The sequence below is a fragment of the Podarcis raffonei genome, chromosome 6, assembly GCF_027172205.1.
Source record: "Podarcis raffonei isolate rPodRaf1 chromosome 6, rPodRaf1.pri, whole genome shotgun sequence".
Classification (NCBI taxonomy): domain Eukaryota; kingdom Metazoa; phylum Chordata; class Lepidosauria; order Squamata; family Lacertidae; genus Podarcis; species Podarcis raffonei.
In genome coordinates this window covers 47,899,912-47,925,047 of record NC_070607.1, presented here as the reverse complement: position 1 = coordinate 47,925,047, position 25,136 = coordinate 47,899,912, and the positions used below count along the sequence as shown (strand labels likewise).

Genomic DNA, 25,136 nt, shown 5'->3' with positions numbered 1-25,136 from the left:
GTCCTAGTATTGACAGTAAGTTTCCTTAAGCAGCCCAGTGTCATTCTGTAAATGCCGTTCTAGGTAGAGAAAGGCAGGAAGACAGGCAAGGGTGAAATCAATAGAAAGCAGAGACACTGAAAGCAGCTGCCTGCTTGCCTGCCTGCCTGCCTACTTGTCTCATTCACATTAATGGAACAGCCTGCAAGATCTACAGGGAATTTGCATTGGCTCTGTCACTGGTTTTCTTTGGTCCCTTATTTTACTGCTTGTGGTTTGATAGTGCAGTGTTTTTGCTGGAAATGAAAGCTTACAAAGATCATGTCTGACTCCTTCTGGACAGTGCTATCCAATTTCTCTCTGCCAGAAACCAGCATGTTGAGGCGATCCAAAAGGTAATCAAAGGATTCTCAAAACAAAATCTTAGAATGTTTACTCTGTCTGTTTCATGTAATCGAGACTGTTGCAGAGATTAAAGCTGATGGATGAGATTATATGGTTGGATACATGCGGTTTTCAATTTATAATGTATTAAAAATGGGAGCTGCTTAGAATTTTTAGTCAACAAAAATACAAGGTAGCTGAAAATGTAGTCTCTTCTCCACAAGAGCATATGAGAATGAAGCACATCTGTAAATATGTTATTTCTTAAGTTAGATTAATCAATAGCCGTGGTGTTTGCCCAGAATAATGCTAAGGGAAAAATGGCAAAGTCCCTCTTTCAAAATTTCTATTTGCTAGCTGGCAGTAATATCTTAGATTGCATTTTTAATGCTTTGCTTCAAGCTGCTATCTAATATATGTGCTAGCATTTTGTCATAGTAGGGACTTAATATGTCATTTCACTCACTTAATTCACTCAGTAATCTGCTGGGTTCTAGTATTTTCCTGTGGTTTCAAAGTTTAAAAATGCATATGTGAGGGGATGGAAGATGATTATAAATTCATGCAAATTGTCTGTTCAGAGCATGTATATGACATTAAAATGGAAGTACATAATATACTTAAACTATTTAAGCAGAAGAGCACCATTTGTTGTTTCAAATTGTTTTGGTAATTACCAGAGCATCTCTCACAAGGATCCATAGATTAACATTTTTTTGTAGTGGTGAACATTTTTCAGCATGTCAAACTTGGATCTTAAGTGCTTTGGATATCTTTAATTTATATTTTGATATGAATCTTAATCCAAAATGCATTCAAAGAGATATAGTGTTACTACTTGTAGGATCCTACATCAGGTGCAGAGTATTAGTATTACTACTAGTAAATTATTTCAATTATTTTGTTGTTTTAAATCCTAGGCAGTGACAAACTTGTGGTAAGATTTAGAATCTTTCCCTTTATTTATTTTTTTTTAATTTCAAATATTGACTAATAGCTATTAAATTTGTTTTGCCAATTGAATTCTTCAGTGGGGTGGGGTTCCTGTATTTTTCCTTGGTAAGACTCTAGAACCTTCAAGAATTCTTAGCAGTAGGAATATTCCTCTTTGAGCTGCAGTAAAGAAGAATGGATCCATTAATTACCTCCTACTTTGCAGTGTGTGGTTGGAGCTAAGGTTAAATTTTGCTATGAAGCAAGAAGGGTGTGAGCAGGTAAACAAGTAAACTGTGTAACCAAGACTGGATCACATTGACATGGTGGTCTTTATGACATGATAATACTGGAATCTTATACCAGGAAGAATCTGTGAATTGTAAAATGTAGCAAAGGAAGTCTGCAGAGGATGTGCTGTGTAAAGATTTCAAGAATTCTATAACTTTTTTTTTTTAAAGGAAGAGGTGTCTACTGGCCTGCATCTCTGTTGTGGACCTTTCTCACTATATCCTCTTATGCTTTATATCCATCCTTTCATTGTGAATACTAATATAGGTCAAAGTACTTTTCATGTGGATAATTTGCAACATTTTTGAATAGAAAACAATAAGGCACTTGGCTTTAGCCCTTTGTATTAGTATGCTCAGGGGAGGGGGAGTTCAGTTTTAAATTCAGCATGTGTTCTTTAAGCTGCTTATTCCATGGAGCCCCATTGACTTCATTTGGGCTACTCTGGAGCCACAAGTTGGATTATAGCCTCAATATTCAAGTTCACAATAATGACTGCTTTAATGTGGTTTCAAATGTGCCGAGAGAAATTCATTTCCAGTGTTAGCAATGTAAGTGAAGTAGTTCTTTTTTTAAAAAAAACCCCACATAGTTTGATTTAAATCTCTACAGCACATGTCTAGTGGAAGATGCTATTGTCATTATTGCCACATAGTTTGGTATTTCGTTTTTTAAAGCTGGCAGCTTCTTGTTGCTGGTTTCATGATGTGGCTGTTGGATGCATCTTTTTACCCAGGATTCTGGGGAGGGATGAAGTGCCTGGTGATATTTTATCTTCAGTTCTGCTGCCTGTTTATTTGTGACTATTATTAATTTTATGATTCTGATCAATAAATTTTGTTACATTGTTATTGTTTGTGGTTTTTAGAGTTTACCACCCTAGGACTCTTAAAGTAGACTGCGAATACCTCAGATAAGTGGATAAACTTGCCCCGTCCTCTGTTAGGGTGGTCAGTAGTCAGGAAGAATGTGAGTTGTAGTTCCAGCAACACCTGGAAGGCCATATACTCCCCATCCTTGATGGTAGAATTAGGCTATCTCACTGCCAGCCTAGTGTATATCATTTTGGCACAGAAACTGGCTTCTATCATCTTTCGGTATCAAGTAACCTCCAGCTTGGTATATTGTGATACATATTTTGCCTGGGATATTGTTTTCTGCAATGCCTTTGGCATACTTCCATATTTTATATTACTTCCTCATCTTGAATAGATAAGTGGAAAACACCTTGGGCTTCATTTTGCATGAAAAGAATCCAGAATCCTCCCCAAATCTAGAGAGATTAGAAAATGCCATCCATTTTAGAATCAGAATTTAAGGTTCGATCCTGAAAAAGGCCTTTCCAGGCAATATTTTTTAAAGAAATGCTCAGCTACAATCAATCCATGTTTCATAAAATGAGCTTGTTTACATTCCCCCCCCCCAGTAATAGATGGCACTTGAAAAGTTCATTCCCTCTCTTACACACTTGTACTCTTTATCTTCCTGTCCTACATTCATACACACAGGTGCATCAGGTTGTTATTTGCAGTGCTGTGTCCATGTATGTTATAATTATGCTAATATCCAGGTTGCCAGGTGAACTAATAGAACACATAATTAGTGCACAGCATAATGATTTTGGTGGGGGTTTTTTTTTTAGAACTTAAAGCATATACAAAGTAGTGTGTGCTAAACTCTTTGAGAGACTACTCATTAAAAGTTTAGTCTTTCATAGTAGCAAGACTGCAAATGCCATCTCACTGCATTGTTTGTTTGTTTATTTACATTTATTCCATGTCTGACATGCACATCTACCTCCCCAACACCTTACTCACCCTTCTGTATAAGAACACAAGAAGTGCTATGCTGGGTCAACCAAAATTCCATCTAGTCCAACATCTTTCTTCCCACAGCAGCCAACCAGAAGATTTCAGGAAGCCTACAAATGGGGCATTAGGGCAATTGGCCTCCTCTTCAGTGGCATAATTCCTCTGAACTTAGAGATTCCATTTAACCATTGCATGGAGACTGTGTATTGCAGATATAGCAGTAGATCCTAGCTACTGCTGCTCTAGTAATCCAGATGGAACTGTTGGGTGACTAGAAAGGCCTTTAAGCACTAACTTCATAGAATGATAGAATTGAAGAGTTGAAAGAGACCATGAGAGCCATCCAGCCAAACCCCCTGCAATGCAGGAATTTTTTTGCCCAGTGTGAGGCAAAGTCTTATGCTCTACCAACAGAGCTATCCATGGGATGTGTGTGTGTGTGTGTGTGTGAACATGGATGTAAGTGAAACAAGGACATAATTGCTTGCCTTAAGTTTTCCATATGAAGCCTGTATTTTTTGGAGGCAAAAACAAATTTCTGTATACATAAGTTTGCATTTCCTACAACATCTTAAGTTCACACAGCTAACTTTGCATGTAATATGAGGACTTATACAGTAATTTACACGCAAGGGCCAACAGAGCAATGTATTTTCTTTTGGTAGTGAAGTGAATAATTTTCTATTTTGACTTTTTTTTTCTAATTATGTCTCCTTGGTCTGAGATTATTCCCTGGTTCTGTTTGATTACCAACCGTTACTGTGTGCTCTCATCTTATGCATGTGTAATGCATATAAAATTCATATTATGCATGTGATGTGTGTATAATGTCAAATAATGCAATATATGCAGAAAATGGGGACATTGCACAAGCTTAATCTGTTAAGTACTTAAATAGCTAAAGAACTGGCTGAGTTGGTGACTGTTACTGTAGGAGTTAATAACTAGAAGGAAGCTCTAGGTTTCACAAAATGATGAATTATAGTAGTATTAAACTCTGCAATTATAACTACAAATCAGCTCATGTTGGCAGATTCAGTGAATTAATATGCCCTGGGAATATAGCAATCAAACTTTCTCAATTTTTTTTAAAAAAGATTTGAAATTAGGCTCCTAACGAAGGTTTGAGGACTGGAGTCCTTGATATAAGTGTCCCATTATCAAAGCAAAATAATGGGAACCATAGAAGCTTATGGAGTGGGAAGGAACACCTGTTTAAGTATTTCAGAATTTCACCTGTTTAAATATTTCAAAATTAGGTGACACAATAGATGAGATTTGCTAATAGAGATATAAAGGTTCAATACATCTATGTATGTGTAAGAAGAGAGCCAGAGAGATTCTGAGCTTGTACACTTCTGTAGACATCTCTGAATTGAACACGTTAAGGTTGATTAGGGCGATTTCCTTCACAAAGAAATTGGTTTGATGATTCATATGTATATATACATGTGCTAAATAGATTTTTAGTATAATTAGTTGGGGTGTTGTTTTTTTAAAGAAACGATGCATGAGCACCTTGTGTCAAAGAGGGTGCTCAATGCAAGAGACAGCTGAATGTGGAACAAAGCTCAATCAGATTCCATCTCCATCCCTACCTGCACCAGAATTACCGTACTTTTTAAATAAAAGCTCCACATATAGGCCCCATTTAGAAGGAAACAGAGGGTGAGTAGAAGTAGGCAACAGAGCACAGGAATGCTGATATCATGAGTTGGCATCATTGGGCATCTGCCAAGGCCCATACCCCATTATGGGGCTCATTGCCAGTATTTTAAGCTTCCTTAAAGGTAAAGGGACCCCTGACCGTTAGGGGTTGCGCTGCTCATGTTGCTTTACTGGCCGAGGGAGCCGGCGTACAGCTTCCGGGTCATGTGGCCAGCATGACTAAGCCACTTTTGGCGAACCAGAGAAGTGCATGGAAACACCGTTTACCTTCTTGCCGGAGCAGTACCTATTTATCTACTTGTACTTTGACGTGCTTTCGAACTGCTAGGTTGGCAGGAGCAGGGACCGAGCAACGGGAGCTCATCCCATCGCAGGGATTCGAACTGCTGACCTTCTGATTGGCAAGCCCTAGGCTCTATGGTTTAACCCACAGCGTCACCTGCGTCCCATAAGCTTCCTTACCCTGCTGCTTTTCTTCCATACTGTGGCTTGCCTGTTCACCTGCTGGCTCCAAGTGAGTAAGCAGTGAGCATGGAGGAACAGTCCTTGTCTTCTGCAAGGTCCATCAATATTAATTTCAAAATAGACTGGGGAGGAGGCATGTTTGATTAATAAAGACTGCACATTAGGTGTGGCCTCAAAGTGTGTGTGTGGAATAAACATATATGCTGTAGTTTAACTATAGTAACTATAGTATATTCATAGAGTCACAGGAAGCTTTGCAAGGCTACGGTAATTAAATATTTTAAAGCAAATTTCTTAGCATTGCTGCAGGTATTCTGGTGCAGATGTTTCAGTAGCCTGGCTCATTGTATAAGTTAGTATCGCCTTGATTGCCTTATTTCTGCATTACCAATTCCAATAGCCACTGGTGATCTACCAGTCATATTACTCTTCCTTTGAAATGGCAGGCACTTGGAGGGGTTTTTCTGAATGTGTTGTGGTGGTACTCAAGTATGCCCTGTGAGAGTGTACTTGAGTGTACCCCATGTGTACTTCAGAGTTGAATGAAGAAGTATATGTGGCTGTGGTCTGTGGGCATGAGCGTGCTGCCTTTAATATTTTTTTTTGGGGGGGGGACCTTGTATATTTTACTAGTACTAGAAAACGCTCCCTGTAAGCAGGAGCAAATGATGTGAAAATACAATGTTGAAGCCTGAGCGTTGCAAAATAGTTCACATTTCTGTAGCGTATACCTTAACCATGCCTCCCGCTTATTAGAAGACTATATTAAAGAAGTAACATAATGAGCATTTCAGGAGAAAAATGTTTAAAGAAATTAGATAGTAGTTTTGACACTATTGATCCTGCTGCCATAGGCAGGGAGATAGGAGGAGAGTTGTGATGATTATAAGTTTTTAACATCTGTCTTTAAAAAAGGAGAGTGGTGGAAGAAGTCCAAATTTGAGTTACTTCCTTCAGTTGAAGACTGATCTCTGTTTAAATGACTGTAGGTTTTATACCTTACACCACTAGATTTTTCATCAGGGTTACTGATGATGTAAACAGCAGCTTCAATTTCCTGCTCTCTGAAACCAGATGGTATTCTCTCAAAAGTTATGAAGTCTTCAGATCTCAAATTACACACTTACTGAGGCTGCATTTGCATAGCTGTATTCCTCCAGGGCTACCTCTGCAGTAAGTGGAAAAGAAGAGGCAGGCGGCAGTTGCTGTTGAAGTCATTGCTCTGGAATAGAGCTGGCCAGCTCAGCTTGCCACTATGAAAATTAGAACAGGCAATGGAGGAAGGGTGGTTCTAACTTCTACTTGTTCCCTCTGCTGTAAAAAAAAGAGTTTGCCCTAATGTGGACCTATTCATACAGACAGTTGAAGGTGAAATGCGTTAAATGAGCATGAGTTGTTGCTTATATACCGTATTTTTCTGTGTATAATATGCCCCTGTGTATAACACAACCCCTATTTTTTGGGACTCAAAATAAAGAAATCCCCATATGCACTATTTGTGTATAAGACAACCCCCAATTTTAAACTTGAAAAAATAGGGGGAAATATAGTCTTATACATTGAACAATACAGTACTTTACTGTGGAAGGCATGTGAATTAACCTAAAAGTCAGTAGGCGCTCCTCATGGAGAATGCTAACGTGAACACAGTCTAACTTACGCATGCAGCCTATATCTAATGTAAACCCAACAACTAATTTCTAAAGACTTTTGTCAAATTGTAGGGATTCCCCATGCCCTATTCTTAGACAAATCAAGTTAAAAGAAATATGTCTCTGAAGACAGACAGGATGAGGAAATGTTTGGCAGTTCAAATACTTACTTATATGGTATAACCATCATTACCTGGTTACCTTGGGTGACTTGATGTTCTATTAAAAGAGAGATTTGGGTATGTGGGTTGAGAAAAATAGTAGGATAAAAACATTTCTGGCACATATGTGATACTTGTGTGTGGATTGGTATAGAGATTGATGCACAAGGGAGGAGAATGCAGGGTACAGTTCTGCCACTGCAAATACTCGGACTGAATATCGAAGTGTGGGTGGAAGGCACTAAGCTGGTTTAAGTCATCCTAAATAACCCATCTCCCAATTTCTCAGTCATCTCCTTTCCCTTCCCTTTAAGTGATGACCTATTTCGTCATTAGCAGGGATACCCAACAATGCATCTTGTTCAAATGACAATTTATCGTGATTGAGGCTGAACCCTCTTTCAGTACATGCTTGTATTTAAAAGGGGGATTTCACCTTTTAGCCCTGACCATTTGTAGCTAGGAATTTTTGTAGTTTCAGAATTTGGAGCTTGTGATGTAGTTAAAGCGGTATAGAAAACCTGTCCCAATTGATGTTACCTCAGCTGTGTACCTTTGTAATACCTTTGTAAAAATTCGCAGAAATCATCTAGTGGTCTGGGTACTGGTGGGTGTTTGGGTTTCCTGGCTAGGGAAACTTGTTAAAATGTGGTTTGGGAATCTCTTGTAGCTGTGGTTAACTTTAAAAAAAACTGGTAGTCTTATAACAACAATATAGATTTGTTGTAAGTATCATGACAGATTGACCAAAGAACATAAGGCATATCTAAAAGAATATTTCTAGTGGAAAATCTCCCTGCCTTGCAGACCCTTTTCCACTTGGCGATGGAGGGCATGGCCCAGACTGACGCCACCTACAAAAGCTGAGCCTGCTGAACAGACTCTTGGGCTCGGGTATTGTTTAGGGGGTTTCGTTGGGTGAGGGGGGATGTTGATGTTATTGATATTAATTTGTTGTATCTTTATTTTAGATCTTCTTATGATGTGTGTGGAAATTGTTCAGCTTGGTTGTGTACTTTTGGATGTTTTCTTTATTGTTTATGACAACTTTCGATATGTTTGTAATTATGTAACTTTTCATGCAGTAAGCATACAAATATGATGTATGTATGCATAAAATATGTTGACCACCACTGGTGTATATGGATTTAAAGGAGGATTAGACACATTTATGGGGAGGATAAACCTATTCAGCAGCTGTTAGCCATGTCCTTATGAGGAACCCTCAGGTTAAGAAGCAACACTGCTCTGAAAACCAGCTGCTGTTGTCTTCATTTCCTGCTAGTGGGCTTGCCGGAAGTATTTGGCTGGTTCACTGGTGGAAACAAGATGCTGGATTAGGTGGAGGGCTAATCCCGGAGGGTTTCTCCTATGATGTTATGCTATCATCACAGTTAATGAATGGTTGCTAAATAGATAATTAGTTGGAGTTTATTGAATTGATATGGTGTTCAGGATTTACAGAGCTTGGAGTGGTGTGCTAAAGCCAAAATCACAGTAATTATACAGTGAAGATACCTTTCTACAGCAAAATTGCACAGTCTCTGTGAAAGTCTGAAAGAACAACAATTCTTTGCAGTGGCTGCTGAAACTCATTAAGCTCAGGCTTAGAAAGGCTTCCCTTTGTCACAAATTCCATCCCATTATAGAATGCATACTTTAGTTACTTTGATACTAATTTGTTACTTCACTCACAGTGTACAAGAGAGATTACTAAGAAGTACATTGGCCAATCTTGTTTGTGGCGCAGTGTAATGCAAAAATTTCTAATGTAAAACAGATAACACTTAGTTCATTTATTCTAACAAAGATACCTTTTTAAACTGTTACTGAGTATGAAGGCAGTCTTATCCTGGATGCTTTCTTGTTCTTATCTATTTTGAAGGACTTAATTATTCCTGTTGTCAGTAGTGCAATTGCTTACAAAATTGCTTCCATCTCTAAATTACTATAATTAGAGCTATAACTCCCATATCTAGTTAATGTTGCTGTGCAGCTGGTGCTTTCATTAACATGTCAGTTTTAGACTTATATGCTTTGCTGCATTGTAAAGAAAAAAATTAATATTTGTTTTCATCTTCAAAATATCTATTTCTGATAAAGAACACTTTCTCTTAATAGTGTTAAGAAAGATCTTCCCTGAGATTTGCAATGTTTTTGTCACTACAAGCTGGCTTCCTGAAGGGATGGAACAAACTTAGTTATAACTGGAGTTTCCTGCAGTTGTGTGATGAGCCTTCAATCTTGAAATGTATTATGGGACAATAACACCATGCATGGTCTCGCAGTGAAGGTCCTCTCCATCTCCTCCTCTGACATAGGCAGGAAAATGTGGAGACTTTTTCTTCAGTATGTGTACAAGACATTATGAATAGGTGGATGCTGACTGTTTAAACAATTAATAAAGTTTCATGGACCCAGGTGAAGACGTTGTTTTAAAGACATGGACTGGATTATTGAAGCATGTGCTAGTTGTCCAATGCCAAAGCTATAAAGAAATTGTTTTGTGGTTCTCAGTGTTCAACAGATGTGATTTTCACGTTTGCTGCAACAATAGTAGGGAGAATTTATTGTGTTTGCAACTGGTAGGATCCTGCCTGAGAAATTTAAACACAAAGGAAGGAGCAAGGAGCAAGAATTCATTTACTTACGATGTTGTAGGAGCAGAATAGTACGTCACATCTCTATTCTTTCTGCCAGTTCCATCCATTGAGGCCTGGTTGTGTGTCTATGTGGGTGTCTACATGTCTTCTGAGCTTGGCCTTGTGTGGGAACTAGGGGTCATGGTTTATTACAAGCTCCAGTCAGTTTCAAAACAAGTGCAAATCATGGTTTATGAAGCTGTCTTGCACAACCAACCAGAATTTGTGATGAATCATGTTGTTGCTTCGCATACAAGCCGGGATTAGGGAAAACTGAATGTAATGTTGACAAGCTTCTTCTCTCAGCTGTGTGGAAGGAAAAAGTGAAAGAGGAGCCCATAGGCCCAAGATTTTGCCCAGGCTCGTTCCAGTATGTGCACATACAGGAGCTAAACCATGGTGTAGTGCTTCATAAGAATGAGGACTATAGATGCAGATTACTTTCTAACATTTTATTTTAAATAACCCTTAAAAGTAGCTGTTTTTAAATGGCTGCTTCCATAAACATTAGCCCACTGTGAAGTCATTGTGTTTTTAATGCTGAAAATATCAAGCATTGTTGAAAACAAGAAATAAATTGGAGTGAAGCAGGTAGGGATCAAAATGGTGGGAGCTATTTTGATACAGCTTTTATGTGATCGGTAAACAAGTTATTGGCCTGAAAACAACCTTATTGGAGGCAGTATTATCCATGTTACAGCATATGCATGCCTGCTTTTCCTTCCGCCTATTCCTGTAAATGCTCTCATACCTTGTTGATCCAACACTGTTAGAGAGCTGCGGTGCAGTATCATGTCAACAATATCTCAGGCCAGTGTTCCATAGTGTTGAGTTTCAAGAACGCTTTGGGAACTCTTAAACACATGTAACAAATGTTATTTTTACTTACAGGAGTGCATGGTTAACCCTATGTAACACAAATAATTCCCTATGCTTTCTGTCCCCATAGTAACATTCAGTATTGTTGCAGGTCTCTTAAATTACTGTTTTGCTTTTTGAAATTATTGGAAGCTTTTAAAATCCTTCATAACATGTAAATTTTGCCAAATATGCATTATGTATAATGCAGTTTATAATAAAACAGGTGACATTAGTGGAAGTTATAATTAGGATGAACCTCAAATAGTTTTCAAATGTTGTAATAGTTGAGCTGGCAGTCAATAATCCTGAAACAGAATGTAGCTCCTTGACAGATGCTGTCTGACTCTTGCATTTCCCAACTTGGGGATGTCTGTGCACAAGTAAAAAGACAGGAAGGAGGAAAGCATGTAAAATGAGTTGTCTTGACGTTCTTTCTATCTCAGCTTTTCCTCTCCTCTCAATGGGAATAATGAACAGAGGACATTATCTAGTAGCTCTTTCTGCCAGTCACACATGGAGGAGTGGGGGAGCCAGTGGAGAGACAGGGAAGGCTTCCCCACTCTTGCCAGCTAGCACCTAACATGGCCCCACTGGTTGGAGGAGGAGGAGGAGGAGGAAAAGGCCCTTTCTCCAGGAGTCCTCCAGCAAAACTACTAGTTTGCTAATACGTTTATTACTTGGACCATCCTATATTCAGGGCACAACTGTCAGCTTCATTGCTTGAGTCTGAAATCGGCCTCTGCCTCCCATTTCTTTGTGATTACTTTGCCCCCAACTAATCTCTTAAATGTGTTTCTGGAGAATCTGAAGCAGAGTATTAACTTGAAGACACTTTGTGAATATATTTTATAAACTGAGACTTAACAGCACAAGACTGAAGATCAACATTTGCATACTGTATGTGGTGTAGCAGACACATTTTGAATGGACTCTTACTCAAAAGAGCAATTTGATACTTTACTGAACATTTGAAGTATACCAAAGAGGTAGAACAGCAGCTTAATGGTGCTTTAGGTTATGGTTGGTAGCTCGATCAATTTTCCTTAATGTGCTTTAGCTTCTCTTGAATAACAGTAAACTTGTCTTTAAATAAAAATATTCAGAGACACAAAAGAACAACAAATGATTATTGGGGTGTTTAAAAGCTCATTTTGTTTGCATGTGTTATCCCAGTGTGCCTTCTGTCGAAGTATTGAGTCTTCAAACAAAAGGATACAAAAGGATACAGCATTTGATTTTTTTCCTTGTACATTAATTTTCTCTTGTTTCTCTACCCACTCTTATCAGAGATGCTCACAATGGTTTAAATTCTTTTAACAGAGTATTATTATCTGTGCTTTCAATATAACTGGCGATATATATATTTTTTGATGAAAAGTTTTTAAAATGTAACTGATATACAAAATTAGAAATTATTTCCTTTTTTCGGTTTCTAAATAAACATTTTAGAATGGTGTGCCTTGACTTACCAATAAAAACCCTCCAATGTAAACTTGAAAATATCAAACGTTATAGATCTTCCTAGATTTTTATTCCCATCTGATCATATAGTTTTTTACTTGCTCTTCTTTAAAATCAGGGGTGTTTAACAGCAGCCTGCAGCCCCCCCCCGTCACATTCGGCTTGTGAGGCCATTGTGGCTAAGCTGCACTACCTGCCTTGTACCTGATGTCATGTATGATGTTTAATGTGGGGCAGGTAAGGGTGGGGCTTGGCCAAAAGGGTTCTTGCAGGTATAAAAATATAAAACCTATTATATTGCTGAGCAATATAACAATCTGAGGGACTTCTAAAGACCGACGTGGGCAGAAAAGCTCACCTAGTGTCATTGTCATTTAACTCAAACCAGCTCCTCAAATGTATCCACTCCTCACAGAAGCCTTGGTGATGAGGTGTTTAACCTGTGTTCGAAAATTTTAATTGCTATGCTTTTCTTAGGTAGGAATCCTTGACCTTTACTGGTACTACTTGAAACAAGAAGCAGCATTTTAATTACAGCCAATTTTCGTATAGCCATTCATGACTTCCTTCCTTTCATAAACTAGGAATACTTCTTGTAATCTCATTTGGTAAAACTTTACCAAATACCTTGGCTAATATATGTACCTTACATGCTTCTTATATTAGTTTTCTCCTTAATTATCAAAGTTCTTTTCTTCTTTTGATAATGCGATTCACGGACAGTTATTGGTACTATTTTCTACTTTTAGTATCTAAGATTTCTATAAAGTAAATCAAAATCAAGAAAGGTATTACATCGATTTCTTTAAATCTAGTGTAATATTGAATATTATTCCTCTAGAGTCATTGTAAATGCCCTAAAAATGCCCTAACAAAATTATTTCCATTATTTCAGTATTTGCTTCTCTTTGCCTTTCATTTCAGTTGTAGGACCAGTAATAGAAAGAGCTTGATCGTAACCTCCAGCACATCTCCAACACTTCCTCGACCACATTCTCCACTCCATGGCCATGCAGGTAATGACAATTTCCCCCCCCCTTTTTCTGTAAATCTTTTTTGACAGAGCAGCCATTGTTCTCACGATGCTGGGCATCAGTTTTTGAAGTGAATTTGGTATTTGTGACTGAAGTGAAACAGAGCTCATGAATAATTTGTGTCCCTAATTTTGACAGTAGGAATAGCATCTGTTTTTGGTTTGTAGCTTGGGCATCATGTCATAATGCAATTAATCACCTCTGTTTGAAGGACTGCCGTTCTTAGTTTCAAAGCATTTTAAAAACAGTCTGAAGTTTACTTTTTGTATAGACTTTTTAATGTTGTATTTATGCTTTGTTAACTTCTCTCTTACCTCTGCTTCATGTTATTCATTCTCCAGAGCAATTCTCCCAATTCTCTCATTTATTTTTCTTTTGATTCATCTAAAAAGTGTTTTATTAGAGCCCTTTGTCTTGGGCAGGGATCCATACGAGCACTTCACTATGATAGGGAAACATGTTGTGAGCTCAGTTACAGTTGGGAAACGAAGATCAAGATGCAGGAAACCACATTGGAAGAGTAACCAGCAACTCCCCTGAATAGCATTTCCGGGCACATTTCAGTAACCACCACACCACATCTTTCCTTGTTATTTTATCCCCCACCCTGCAATCATTCATTTAAAAAATATTTATATTTTGTTGAAAATATTTCCCAGAACTATTTCCTACAAAATCCCTCTAAAACATATTATCCCTAGATCAGATCAGTCCAATGAACTCTCACCTGTTGTTCTTTAATAATAGAAAATGGTCAATTTAAATGAGTTTGCTCTAAAAGCATATTGAACATGCCATCGACCTTTGCATTGACCCCGTTTCTAAAGGCACCGTTTTATTGCTTTAGTTGATACAATACATGCTGCAACAGCTGTTTTTGTTTTCAAAATCCCAAGGTCCATAGAAAGTGATTTGAGGTTGTTACTGGAACCAGTCAGTTCTCAATCTCCCCTTTGGGTGAGGTTCCTGAGCTGGTGGATTGCAGACTAGATGCTAGTACTCTCAAAGGAAACTGATTTTCTAGATCCATTTCAATTTGGGTTTAGGCCTGGTTATGGCACGGAATCTGCTTTTGTCAGTCTGCATGATGACCTCAGGAGAAATCTGCCCTTGTTAATTCTCTTTGACCTTACAGCGGTTTTCGATACTATCAACCATGGTATCCTTCTGGAGCAGCTGTCTGAGTTAGGGATGGGTGGCACTGCTTTGTGGTGATTCCGGTCCTATTTGGATGACTGTTTCCAGAGGGTGATGCTTCGATCCCATGGAGCCTTCAGTGTAGGGTTCCTCAAGGTTCAATTTTATCCCCCAGGCTGTTAACATCTACATGAAACCACTGAGTGGGGCCATCCAGAGCTTTGGAGTACATTGTCAGCAATATGCTGATGAGGCACAACTCTACTTCTCCTTTACATATACAGCTGTGGCAGTGGATGTGCTGGACCATTTTCTTGCCACAGTAATGGACTGAATGAGAGCCAATAAACTGAAACTCAATCCAGATAAGACTGAGGCACTTTTAGTGGGTGATTCACTAGACCAGATGAAGAGGAGGCTGCCTGCTCTTGAAGGAGTGGGTAACTTGGGGGTACTTCGGGATCCATAGCTATCATATGGGGCTTAGTTGACCTCAGTGGTGTGGAGTGCCATCCATCATCTTGGGCTGGTGGCTCAGCTGTGCCCCTATTTGGACCAGGATAGCCTTGTCAGGTTTTGTGGCCTTCACCTCTTGGCATAAATCAAATGCCTAGCACACTTCCAGCAGAGTTAGTTTACACGTGGCTCTTGCATGTGGGAGTTGCCCTGATAGATAACGCTCAAGACACAGGAGCAGTCCAGGCAATTCGCTCTTTATTGCCGGCATTAAGCGTAACTGTTGCAATATATACAGAATAGTCTGCTTAGGCTACTGATCCCAGCAGCCAGACATCTCATACAGCATACAGCAGAATACATCATTAATCCATACCAGCAGCAGTTGTAGTAGTAGTTTCATCAGTTGCAGGCAGTGAGAGAAACTAACACACACACTCTCACTGAATCTTTCTCTAGCTGTCTCTCTGGCTCTCTAGCTAGAAAGAGAAACTAAAGACCAGCCTTTTAAGGCTACAGGTTCCTGGCTGTGCAAAGGAAACCAATTAACTCCTGATCCTTGTCTTGCACCAGTGTAAGTAGTTAGGCTTCTCGGGTCAGTTTCCGGAACATTCTCTACTTCCAATTAACAGAAACTATTAAGTTTTCTGCAAAACGAATGATCAATCCCCCAACAAACCTAATGTCTGTCATCTATGCTCTGGTAATATTAAGGTTAGATTACTGCAATGAAGATGGTTTGGAAATGTCAGCTGGTGTAATATTCAGCGGCCAGACTGGTTACCCATGCAAGAAAGTTTGAACATAAAACTCCATTCCTGGCCAAATTGCACTGGCTGCCAGTTAGTTTACAGGCCCAAATCAAAGTGCTGGTTTGACTCATGAAGCCTTAAATCAGGCATGGCCAAACTTGGCCCTCCAGATGTTTTGGGACTACAGCTCCCATCATACCTAGCTAACAGAACCAGTGATCAGGGATGATGGGAGTTGTAGTCCCAAAACATCTGGAGGGCCAAGTTTGGCCATGCCTGCCTTAAATGGTTCTGGACCATAGTACATCAAGGACCGCCTCTCCCCATATGAACTCACTCGGACCCTGCAATCATCATCATCTGAGGCCCTTCTTCTTTTGCTTCTTAAATGAGAGCTCCAGAGGGTGGTAACGTGAGAGTGGACCTTTTCTTCAGTGTCTCCCAGTTTGTGGAATGCTCTCTCCAGGGAGGTTCACCTGGTGCCTTTGTTACATATCTTTAGGCACCAGACAAAAGCATTGTCATACACCAGCAACACATAAGACTTTTGAGCTGTCTGGCCCAAAAATGGCAACTAGGCATTCTGTTTTGGTGACTGTAACCCTGGTTTAAGGAGCTATTTGTCACCTAGCTTATATATCGTGGGTTTCTAACAGTGTTTAAAAAATCACTTTGGGGGTGTGTCTGCTTTGCGGCTCTTTCTTGATAGTACCAAATGATGCTTTGGAAGTACATTTAAATGCTGCTAATATTTCAGGGTATCTCCGATTAAACTTCAGTATTCTCTGCTTCATAAAAGCTAAGAGAGCTGATATCTCTCTTTCTGGAGATACTGACCCAGACAGCCCTAAACGTTGGCATTGATCCAGTCCTCCTGGGGAACTCCAGATGCTATAATTATCCTGCCAAGAAATGCCAAGAAGTATGAATAGAATACTGAAAAAGTGGGAATTGTTGGCTTTCATGTTTTTAGTGAAACGCTACAGTTCATTCTGTTAAAAGTGTATCCCCCATATCCTCTTTGGACAGCAAAACCGAAGGAATAGTAGCAGTTCAACTAGAATGAGCCATCTGGTCCTCTGATTTAAGAGCTGCTTATCTTACTGGTATCCAAGAACTTCCTTAAGTTCTCAGAGGAGAGTTTAAACAGTTTCCTGTTGACCTTAGAACAAGCATTTCAGAATTCTAAGAAGCACTCTCTTCTAAAGACAGAATCCTGTAGCTGAGAATTGTAAACAAAATTATTATGATCTAATAATTTTGTTGATTTCATAACAGAGTCCAGTTAGAAACACAGATTACAGAATACCTAGTACAGAGTCAAACTAGATCACAGAAGTGATTAAATTATCTTTGTCACTACAAGTTTGTCAGAGTTAACTAGAGGACATTCACTTGATTGAATGACTCCCCCCACTGGATTGGATAGGCAAGGTATTTTAAGTTAATGATTAAATTGTGTCAGATACCCAAGACCAAATTATGTTTTATTATTCCACACTCCCACAATGCATGAAAAGATGTCCTAGTTGCAACAATAAATTTATAACCCACTCTTCACACTGAGGTCCCAGGACAGGTTACAACAATTTAAAACACAACATTAACAACAAATCAGAACAGCATACAATCGTAAAAATAGGGTGTGTCCTAAAATTTACTTTTCTAATGTAAAAAGAATTTACACATTCCCAAGAGGTTTCAATGGACATTTTTCAAAAATAATTTCACTGGAAATAACCTCAAAGGTTTATAGGTGAAATGAGTAATAGTTCAGTTTTCAAATAGATACACTGTTATATGGATGTTTTCATTGTACATCATCTTTCAAAGTAGTGATGCAAACAATTACTGGAGCTGCTTGATATTTGTGTGTGTGTGTTTAAGAAAAATAGGGGGTAGCACCAATATATGGAAGAAATAAGAAGCAGCAACTTGCGAGGTGTTAAGAGATATTTGAGAACCCTTTGATTCTAGATCCCTTGCCACCTGTTCATTAAATCTGTGTAAGCATTTGAGCAGCAAGACCACCACCTTGTTGCCTGTCAGCTTTAATGACCAAACAGAGCGCTCTACTTTTGGTAACTGCACAGTAAAATGGTGTTGCAGCAGTGGTGCCCTTTTCTTCTCCATAGACATCTGCCCCAGGGGCAAGATGGTACTAACGTAAACGGGGGCCGGGGGGGGGGGAGTATTTCTGCTAAGAGTTATGCATTTCTTACTGTCTCATTATGGTCTACCGTAGTGAAATGTAATTTAAATATTTATTGCATATTCACTCCTTAGTGACAGGAGGGTATTCTTGGATTCCTTCTTCTTATACATGCAGAATCACAAACAGATGACACCATCAATGAGAACAGGCTTGCCAACACCAACTTTTTTTTGCAGTATAGACATTGAGGACCTGTTCAGATCTTTATGGGGATCTTGTGAGCAGTTTCTCTGGCATTTGCCTTGATAATAATAATTGCTTATAAATATCTGGCACTATTGCATTACGTGCGTGCACACACAGAGATTACCAAATTCTGCTGTTGTCCTAATGGATAGTAGTGGATTAGCTTGACTTTAATTTTACATGTTCAAATAATTATTTTTTAACTTTTCCATAATGTATCCAGCTTGATTAAATGTTCTGTCTGTTAATTTGAAATTCACAACATGAATTTTCTAGAGAACGTGATATCTGGATTGAGGCTAATAGGATTTTAGAGATTGATGGTCCTAATCAAATGCTTCATGGAGAGTTGCTTAAAGCTCTTAGGATGATTGGCACTGCTGCCAAGGTTTTCGTTTTTGTTGTTGTTGTTTTTAAAAATGCATTTGTCACATGTTGCCATAGAATTTGAAGAGATTTGAGTTTTGGGGCCCAGTATACAATTGCTCACTATAAAGCATTAAAATTGTCATATTCAATCAGAGGCTTTCACCTAATCGCAATTTAAACATCCATCGTGGAGAGAGATACCCTGCTTTATTTTTTTTATTTTTTTTATAGCCTACTGTTCAGCATGAATGTTCCAGGCTGGTTCACAACATTTCAGTTAAAAACAATATATTACATAAACCATAGAAACCTAGAAATCTATACGTAATAAGAAAGTAGTCATGAAATAGGAATGGATTCTATAAATTAGTCACCTCTCTGGGTATGAAGGAAAAGTTACATCTTAATGTTGAAAAACTAATTAAAATGGGGGGCAACTGTATCCAGTGGAATACACCAGGGAAGTGTATAACAGAGAAGACCAAGCTGTTGATGGAACTCCAAGCAGGGCCTCTCCTGCAGATCTTAAGGCTGACAGACAGTGGGAGCAACACTGTCAAAATCCAACCATTTGCAAAAATCATTTATACAAATAAAATGCACACTCACAACATATGCTGCTATTTAGATTTTTAGTTAACACAAAGACTCATGTATGTCACATGACAAAAACTCCTACAATGGAGATTAGTTTATTTTATGTCAGCAAATTTGTGTGTATTTCTATCAGTATATTCTTAATGTTATGTAAGCCCTACTATTTGAACTGTTTTCCTCATGTTTCATAGACTGCAAGCTTATGCTGGCATATTGCTTGCCGCAACTGTAGAGGTACATTGATGTAGGGAAGTGCAGATAGTGTATTTTCACTCATTTCTTCACCTGTGTAACGTCCCTCCATCTTCATTGCCTAATCCTCTGACTGCTGCCACTCATGGTCCTGCCTGCCCCCTATCCCCCCCCCTTTTTAAAACATACGGTTGGATTCAAACTTGTAATGAGCACAGTTCTGTTCATGCTTGAGAAAGAATGGTGGGGAGGTTATTTTTGCCAATTCCTCCTTCCTCCTCCTGTAGCTCCCTGTGTCCCTGGAAAGCTGCTCTGGCGAGTTGGGGAGGTGATTGTGGGGACTGCATAGAGAATCTGCAAAAATTAATCCCTTCCTCCAGTGGGGAAGCCTCTACAGGATCATGGTTCCTTCCATAAATGGAATGAGCAAGTATGGGTCCAACCCATAGAATATTACAAGAAATAACACTACATAGGATGAACTGAACTACAGTTCCTACATTCCCCTTCTCCCTTCTGTTTGCAGTGTTTTCACTTTGACAAGTAGAATAGGGCTGCTAATTGTTTTTCATCTTGAGCTGGGAAATATCTCACTTGGGATCTAATTAAAATTCCAGAATGGGGGGGGGGATGTGCCACAGAACCCCCTATCAAACTGTTATTGAGAAGTCAGTGTGCTATCTAGCAGGTTATGTGCTGTGCTGCATTTGTTAACACCACCAGTTTATAAACATTTTACTAATCTCATTTGTCGGGTCAGGCTAAATCTATTGCTTAAAATGTCAATCTTCTACTGAATGCTGCCACATCTTGAATGTATTAGATCACTGCAAAAGTAGGTAATCATATGTTACTGTAATCAGGTATCCTGGTTATTTTAATGCTAATTCATCAGTTCCCATATTCAGATAACTTTACATTTACTCCTATAGAAACAATGAAAGATCAGCGCCTTTAAACTGATGTAGAGTAAAAATAGATAGTAAAAATTGGTTACCGTCATCTGAACATAGTAATCTTGGTGACTTGTACAGCATTGAGGCACTCATCAAATTACAATAACAGAAATAGTTTTGAATGCACAGCAAATGTCAACATTTTGTAATTTTCTGAACAGGTGGAAGTCCGTTGGACAGTCCCAGAAATTTCTCCCCAAATGCACCCTCTCACTTTTCCTTCGTTCCTGCCCGTAGGTATGTATGCATGCACATTTTAGTTCTGATTTGCATGTAAAAGCCTCATGAGGCAATTCTTTTTTGCTTGTTGCTTAAAGTAATTTGGTGTTGTGTTCTTGACTGACTCACTTAACTCAATTCTCAAGAATATTTTTTTTAAAAAATATTTTTGTTGGCTTCTCATTCAGAATGTGAGACATTGCAAAAAAGCAAGCTAAAGGGGAAAAAATGAAAGAAAAAAGTACACACATGAAGACTGCGTGGCCTAGGCAAATGTTTATTATTGTGCTTATATTTGAGAAAGTGGATTCCTGTGGCTATATTTGAACATATGTGGCAGGAGATGCAAAGAGTTGTGGAGTTGGTATGCCTTGTGTTCTTCAGTGTTAGAGTGGGAGAGAAGGGGAAGTGAAAGTTATGATCACATTTCCACTCATGCTGTTTCCAGATTGGGACAGATGAAAATGGCCTTTGCCAATTCTGTTCACAGACCATATGGAGAATGCTTGTTTGAAATAAAGTGCTTTAAAGGTTACCAGCGTGGAACCCTGCCCAGTCAGCCCTTGTAAGTTATAGACAAACACTGATTGGCAAAACAGTCAGAGAATCAAAACCTACGTCTGACAGCCCATTTTTGTGGGTAAGATGCAGCTTCTGTATGTAGCTCAGGTACTTCCATAATAGCTTTTGCATTATTGGATGGCACTGATTGCTTGCCTGTTTGTTTTTTCAGGGCATAGATTTGGTCAGCAAGATTTTTTCCTAGTTGTTTGGTATTAACTTTTGGGCTGTGGGGTATTTGCCATCCTGTCCCAATGGTTCATTGCACTCGAACACCTGGTTTTTTTTGCTTGCCTTTATCTTTCTATTCTGTCTACGAGTTTCCTGATACCAAGGCCCTTCCTTCTCATTAGAGGGAAGACCGAGTGAGCTGGCTATTTAGAAAGAAAGTGTTTATCTTTTGATCATCTATTTCGGAAATGACTTTTTAAATATCTGGCTGCCCAAAATAACACCAGGCTATACATAATATGCTTGGATGTTTGAAGCAGCTCTCCCCCCCCCCAAAGAAAACCCTGGGTACAAGGAAAAAGGGGGAAGCAAATAATGCCAACTCCCACCCATTACTCAGTGCATCAGTGTATTTTTTCAAGGATAACTGAATAACACCCATTGCTACCCTTTGCTCATACTGCAATACATTATGCAAATGGTGAGCCTGTGCCTTGCTTCATCAATTGCTTTCCCAACTCTCTCCAGCCTACAGCAAACACACACAGTTCCGGGCACTTAAGCCATGTTGCAGTGTCTTTACAACTGTTCCTAAAGCCTGGGTCTTCCTCAGTCTCAAGTGGTCTTACTGTTTCAGCTGTTGCTAATACAGTAGTGCATTATCTCACAGGATCTGGGACTAGTTATTCACCTTCTCTCTTGCTGTGCTCACAGGAGACAGATAGTGGGAGGAGGGCCAGCTACCATAAAGGCCAGTCCTATGTCATTCACAAAATAGCTATGCTACATGAGGCAACCTACACTGGATCATGGCACATGAGACCCTTCCCCCAACTTCCATGATCCAAAAGAGTGTGAGGCAAAGCCACTTCAGTGAAATTGGGAGGCAGGGGAAACTTTGCCAGACTGGAGACTGTGCTTTTATCCTCTTTAGGTGGCATTTTTCTTCCCTCCTGAATATTTTAATTATTGCTTGGGTCAGGGGACATGATCTTCACTGCTCAACAGCTTCAAGAAAAATGCAGAGAGCAAAACCAACCCCTGTATATGGCATTTATTGACCTGACTAAGGCCTTTGAAGCTGTAAATCATAATGCCCTGTGGACTGTCCTCCTGAAAATTGGCTGCCCTGATAAATGAGTGAACATCCTTCAGCTCCTCCATGATAATATGACAACAACTATTACAGATAACAATGGCTCTCAAAGTGAACCATTCACAGTGGGGTCAGGTGTTAAACAGGGTTGTGTTATCGCCCCAACTCTATTAATTATTTTCATTGCCATGATCCTACACATTGTCAAAGGGAAACTCCCCACCGGGGTAGAAGTCATGTATCAAACAGATGGAAAGCTCTTTAATCTGAGTAGGCTGAAAGGAAAGAGTAAGCTTACCATAACTTCTGTCATAGAGCTTCAGTATCCGAAATATTTTCGCAGAAGCTTACAAAAAGCTTGGCCTATCACTCAACATCCAAAAAACTAAAGTGCTGCACCAACAAGCACAAAACAACCTCTCTGCAATGCCACAAATCCAACTCAGTGGTGTAATGTTGGAAAGTGTTGATCACTTCTCCTACCTGGGCAGTTATCTTTCCACAAGGGCCGACATTGATGCCAAAATCCAGCATCGCCTGAGCTCTGCGAGTGCAGCTTTCTCCCAATTGAAGCACAGAGTATTTGAGGACCATGACATTTGCAGAAGAACCAAAATGCGTGTTTACAAAGCTATTCTACTACCAATCTTACTGTATGCTTGTGTAACATGGACCCCTTATAAACACCATCTCCAATTCCTTGAAAGATTCCATTAATGGTGTCTCTGAAAATTTTTACATTTCACTTGGGAAGACAGGCGAATTAATACCAGTGTACTGGAAGAAGCAAATATCACCATTGTTGAAGCAATGATTCTTCAGCATCAACTTCATTGGACTGGTCATGTTGTTCAGAGGCCTGATTATTGTCTTTGAAGCAACTACTCTATTCCGTAGTTAAAAATGGAAAGCGTAATGCTGGTGGTCAACAAAAGAGGTTTAAAGACTCTCTGAAGGCAAATCTACAAAAAGGTAATATAAGCACCAACAACTGGGAAGCACTGACCTGCGAGTGCTCCAATTGGAGAACAGCCTTTACCAAAGGCGTTGTGGACTTTGAAGATGCTTGAACTCAGGACAAAAGGGAGAAACATGCTAAGAGGAAGGCACGTTTGGGAAACCCTCACTGTGATCAGCTCCCACCCGGAAACCTATGTCCCCACTTTTGAAGGACGTGTGGATCCAGAATTGGCCTCCACAGTCACTTACGGACTCACTGTTAAGACCGTGTTCATGGAAGACAATCTTAGCCAGGCTATGAGTGATCACCAAAGAAAAAGAACACTTTGACAACCAGTGTGCTGCTCCACTAAGCAAATATGTTGGTTAGAATTCCTTTCATATAGGGTAATGCGCTTAGATATTTTGTTTGATACTGCCACTCTGGCTTGCTGTGTTTTGTAATAATTCTCAAGCTGTTTTATTTTGTGAATGTTTATTTTGTTACTATAAAAAATCTGTGTGCTTTAAAAACCTGATAAACAAAGATGAACCATTCTCAAAATAGAGTGCTTCAGTGATATTAGAATTATGGCAATGTAAATGAAAGGATTATCTTTTTCAAACTACAGAATTTTGCCACATTCTCATATGCAGTTTCATTTTTATCTACAAATATAAACAAATATGCCACTCCATCTATAAAAATTCCCAGGATGATTTACAAGCATGAAAACAACAATTTATTACTTTTTCAGAAACAGATTATGTTTACAATTTCCCCCCTGTTTTTATTACTGGTACTATTTTTTTATATAGCCATGGACACAGGGCAGACAGGTAATGGTACATCAGATATATATTATGTGGAATGTAAATGGAATGCTTCTGCATGCTACTGTCCTAGTGTGCTTATATGCTGCTATAACCCCATGTAGGCATTCTGGTGCTAACTTTGTCAATTAAAATGAGCAGCAAGTGTTTTTTAAACATTATCTCAAAGCATCATCCTAGATATATCTACTCAGAAGTAAGTTCTGTTGAGCAGAATTTACTTCCAGGTAACTCTGTATAGAACTGCAGTCTTAGTGAAGTTGGTCTAGTTCTGCTGCAAGATACTATAAAATAGCTTTAAACTTATTTTTAAAAGATAGGTAGTGACCAGGATTTAAAGAATCCCATGTCTTTAGCAATTTGTTTTAGTGGTGTGCAGCTTTTTAAGCTGCGTCCAATAATGTTCTTATTTTCCAGATCAGCATTCTGGACTGGAGCTGCAGAAAACATGCCCAATTATTTACATCCAACATGTTGTTCTGTTCTCAAAAAACTGAACATGATGAAATAACTAATCTGACAATCCCTCAGTTTCACTTGAACTTCAAAATCCATCTTTCTGCATGGCAAAGTTATTTCTAGCCCTTTTTGTTCTCTGAAAATTTCAGTAGGATATAATCTAAATATCAGTCCAGAATATAATGTGTATTGCATTTGTGTAGCGCCTATGCAAGACACAGGGGTGTTTTCTTGTTGTGCCTAAACTGGAACATTGTGCCTCGTAGCAATGCTAAGCTAGAGAGGACTTTGGGGACAGAAAAAAGGTTATAAATCTTTAATAGCTGTTAATAGGCACTTTTAATGATCCATTTGCCGTATGAAGGCTTCTTGAAACTTCTGAGTGGCAGCTGCTCCCTCTCAAGGAGCTAAATCATACATTTCCTTTTGTTTAATATATTAGCTGTACTGCATAGGTGTCTTCACATTACTTCCAGGAATGCTTTTTTCAGAGGTGGGGGGGTAGCGTGGAGACCAGTCTATGTGGTAAGCTGGCCCATATGGGAACAGCCTACTGTATGAAGCAGTTGTAAAACAGAAGCAACTATAAGCACCTTCAATATGACAGCCACAGGAGAATCCGTCCTGAGGTTGCTAGACCTATAGCTAATGGTAG

The 25,136-nt window shown here is 39.1% G+C and overlaps 1 protein-coding gene across 5 annotated transcripts in view; it reads left to right on the top strand.

Annotated features, from left to right (window-relative positions):
- Window positions 1–25,136, top strand: part of MAST2 (microtubule associated serine/threonine kinase 2) — a 138,804-nt gene that overhangs the window by 75,393 nt on the left and 38,275 nt on the right. For 4 of the 5 annotated variants that reach the window (XM_053392560.1, XM_053392562.1, XM_053392564.1 and 1 more), the window contains 3 exons: window positions 13,233–13,324; window positions 20,364–20,439; window positions 24,008–24,028. In XM_053392560.1, coding sequence (XP_053248535.1) covers window positions 13,233–13,324; window positions 20,364–20,439; window positions 24,008–24,028 — 189 coding nt within the window. The remainder of the gene's footprint in view (window positions 1–13,232; window positions 13,325–20,363; window positions 20,440–24,007; window positions 24,029–25,136) is intronic. The other variant, XM_053392561.1, reaches the window with a different exon arrangement.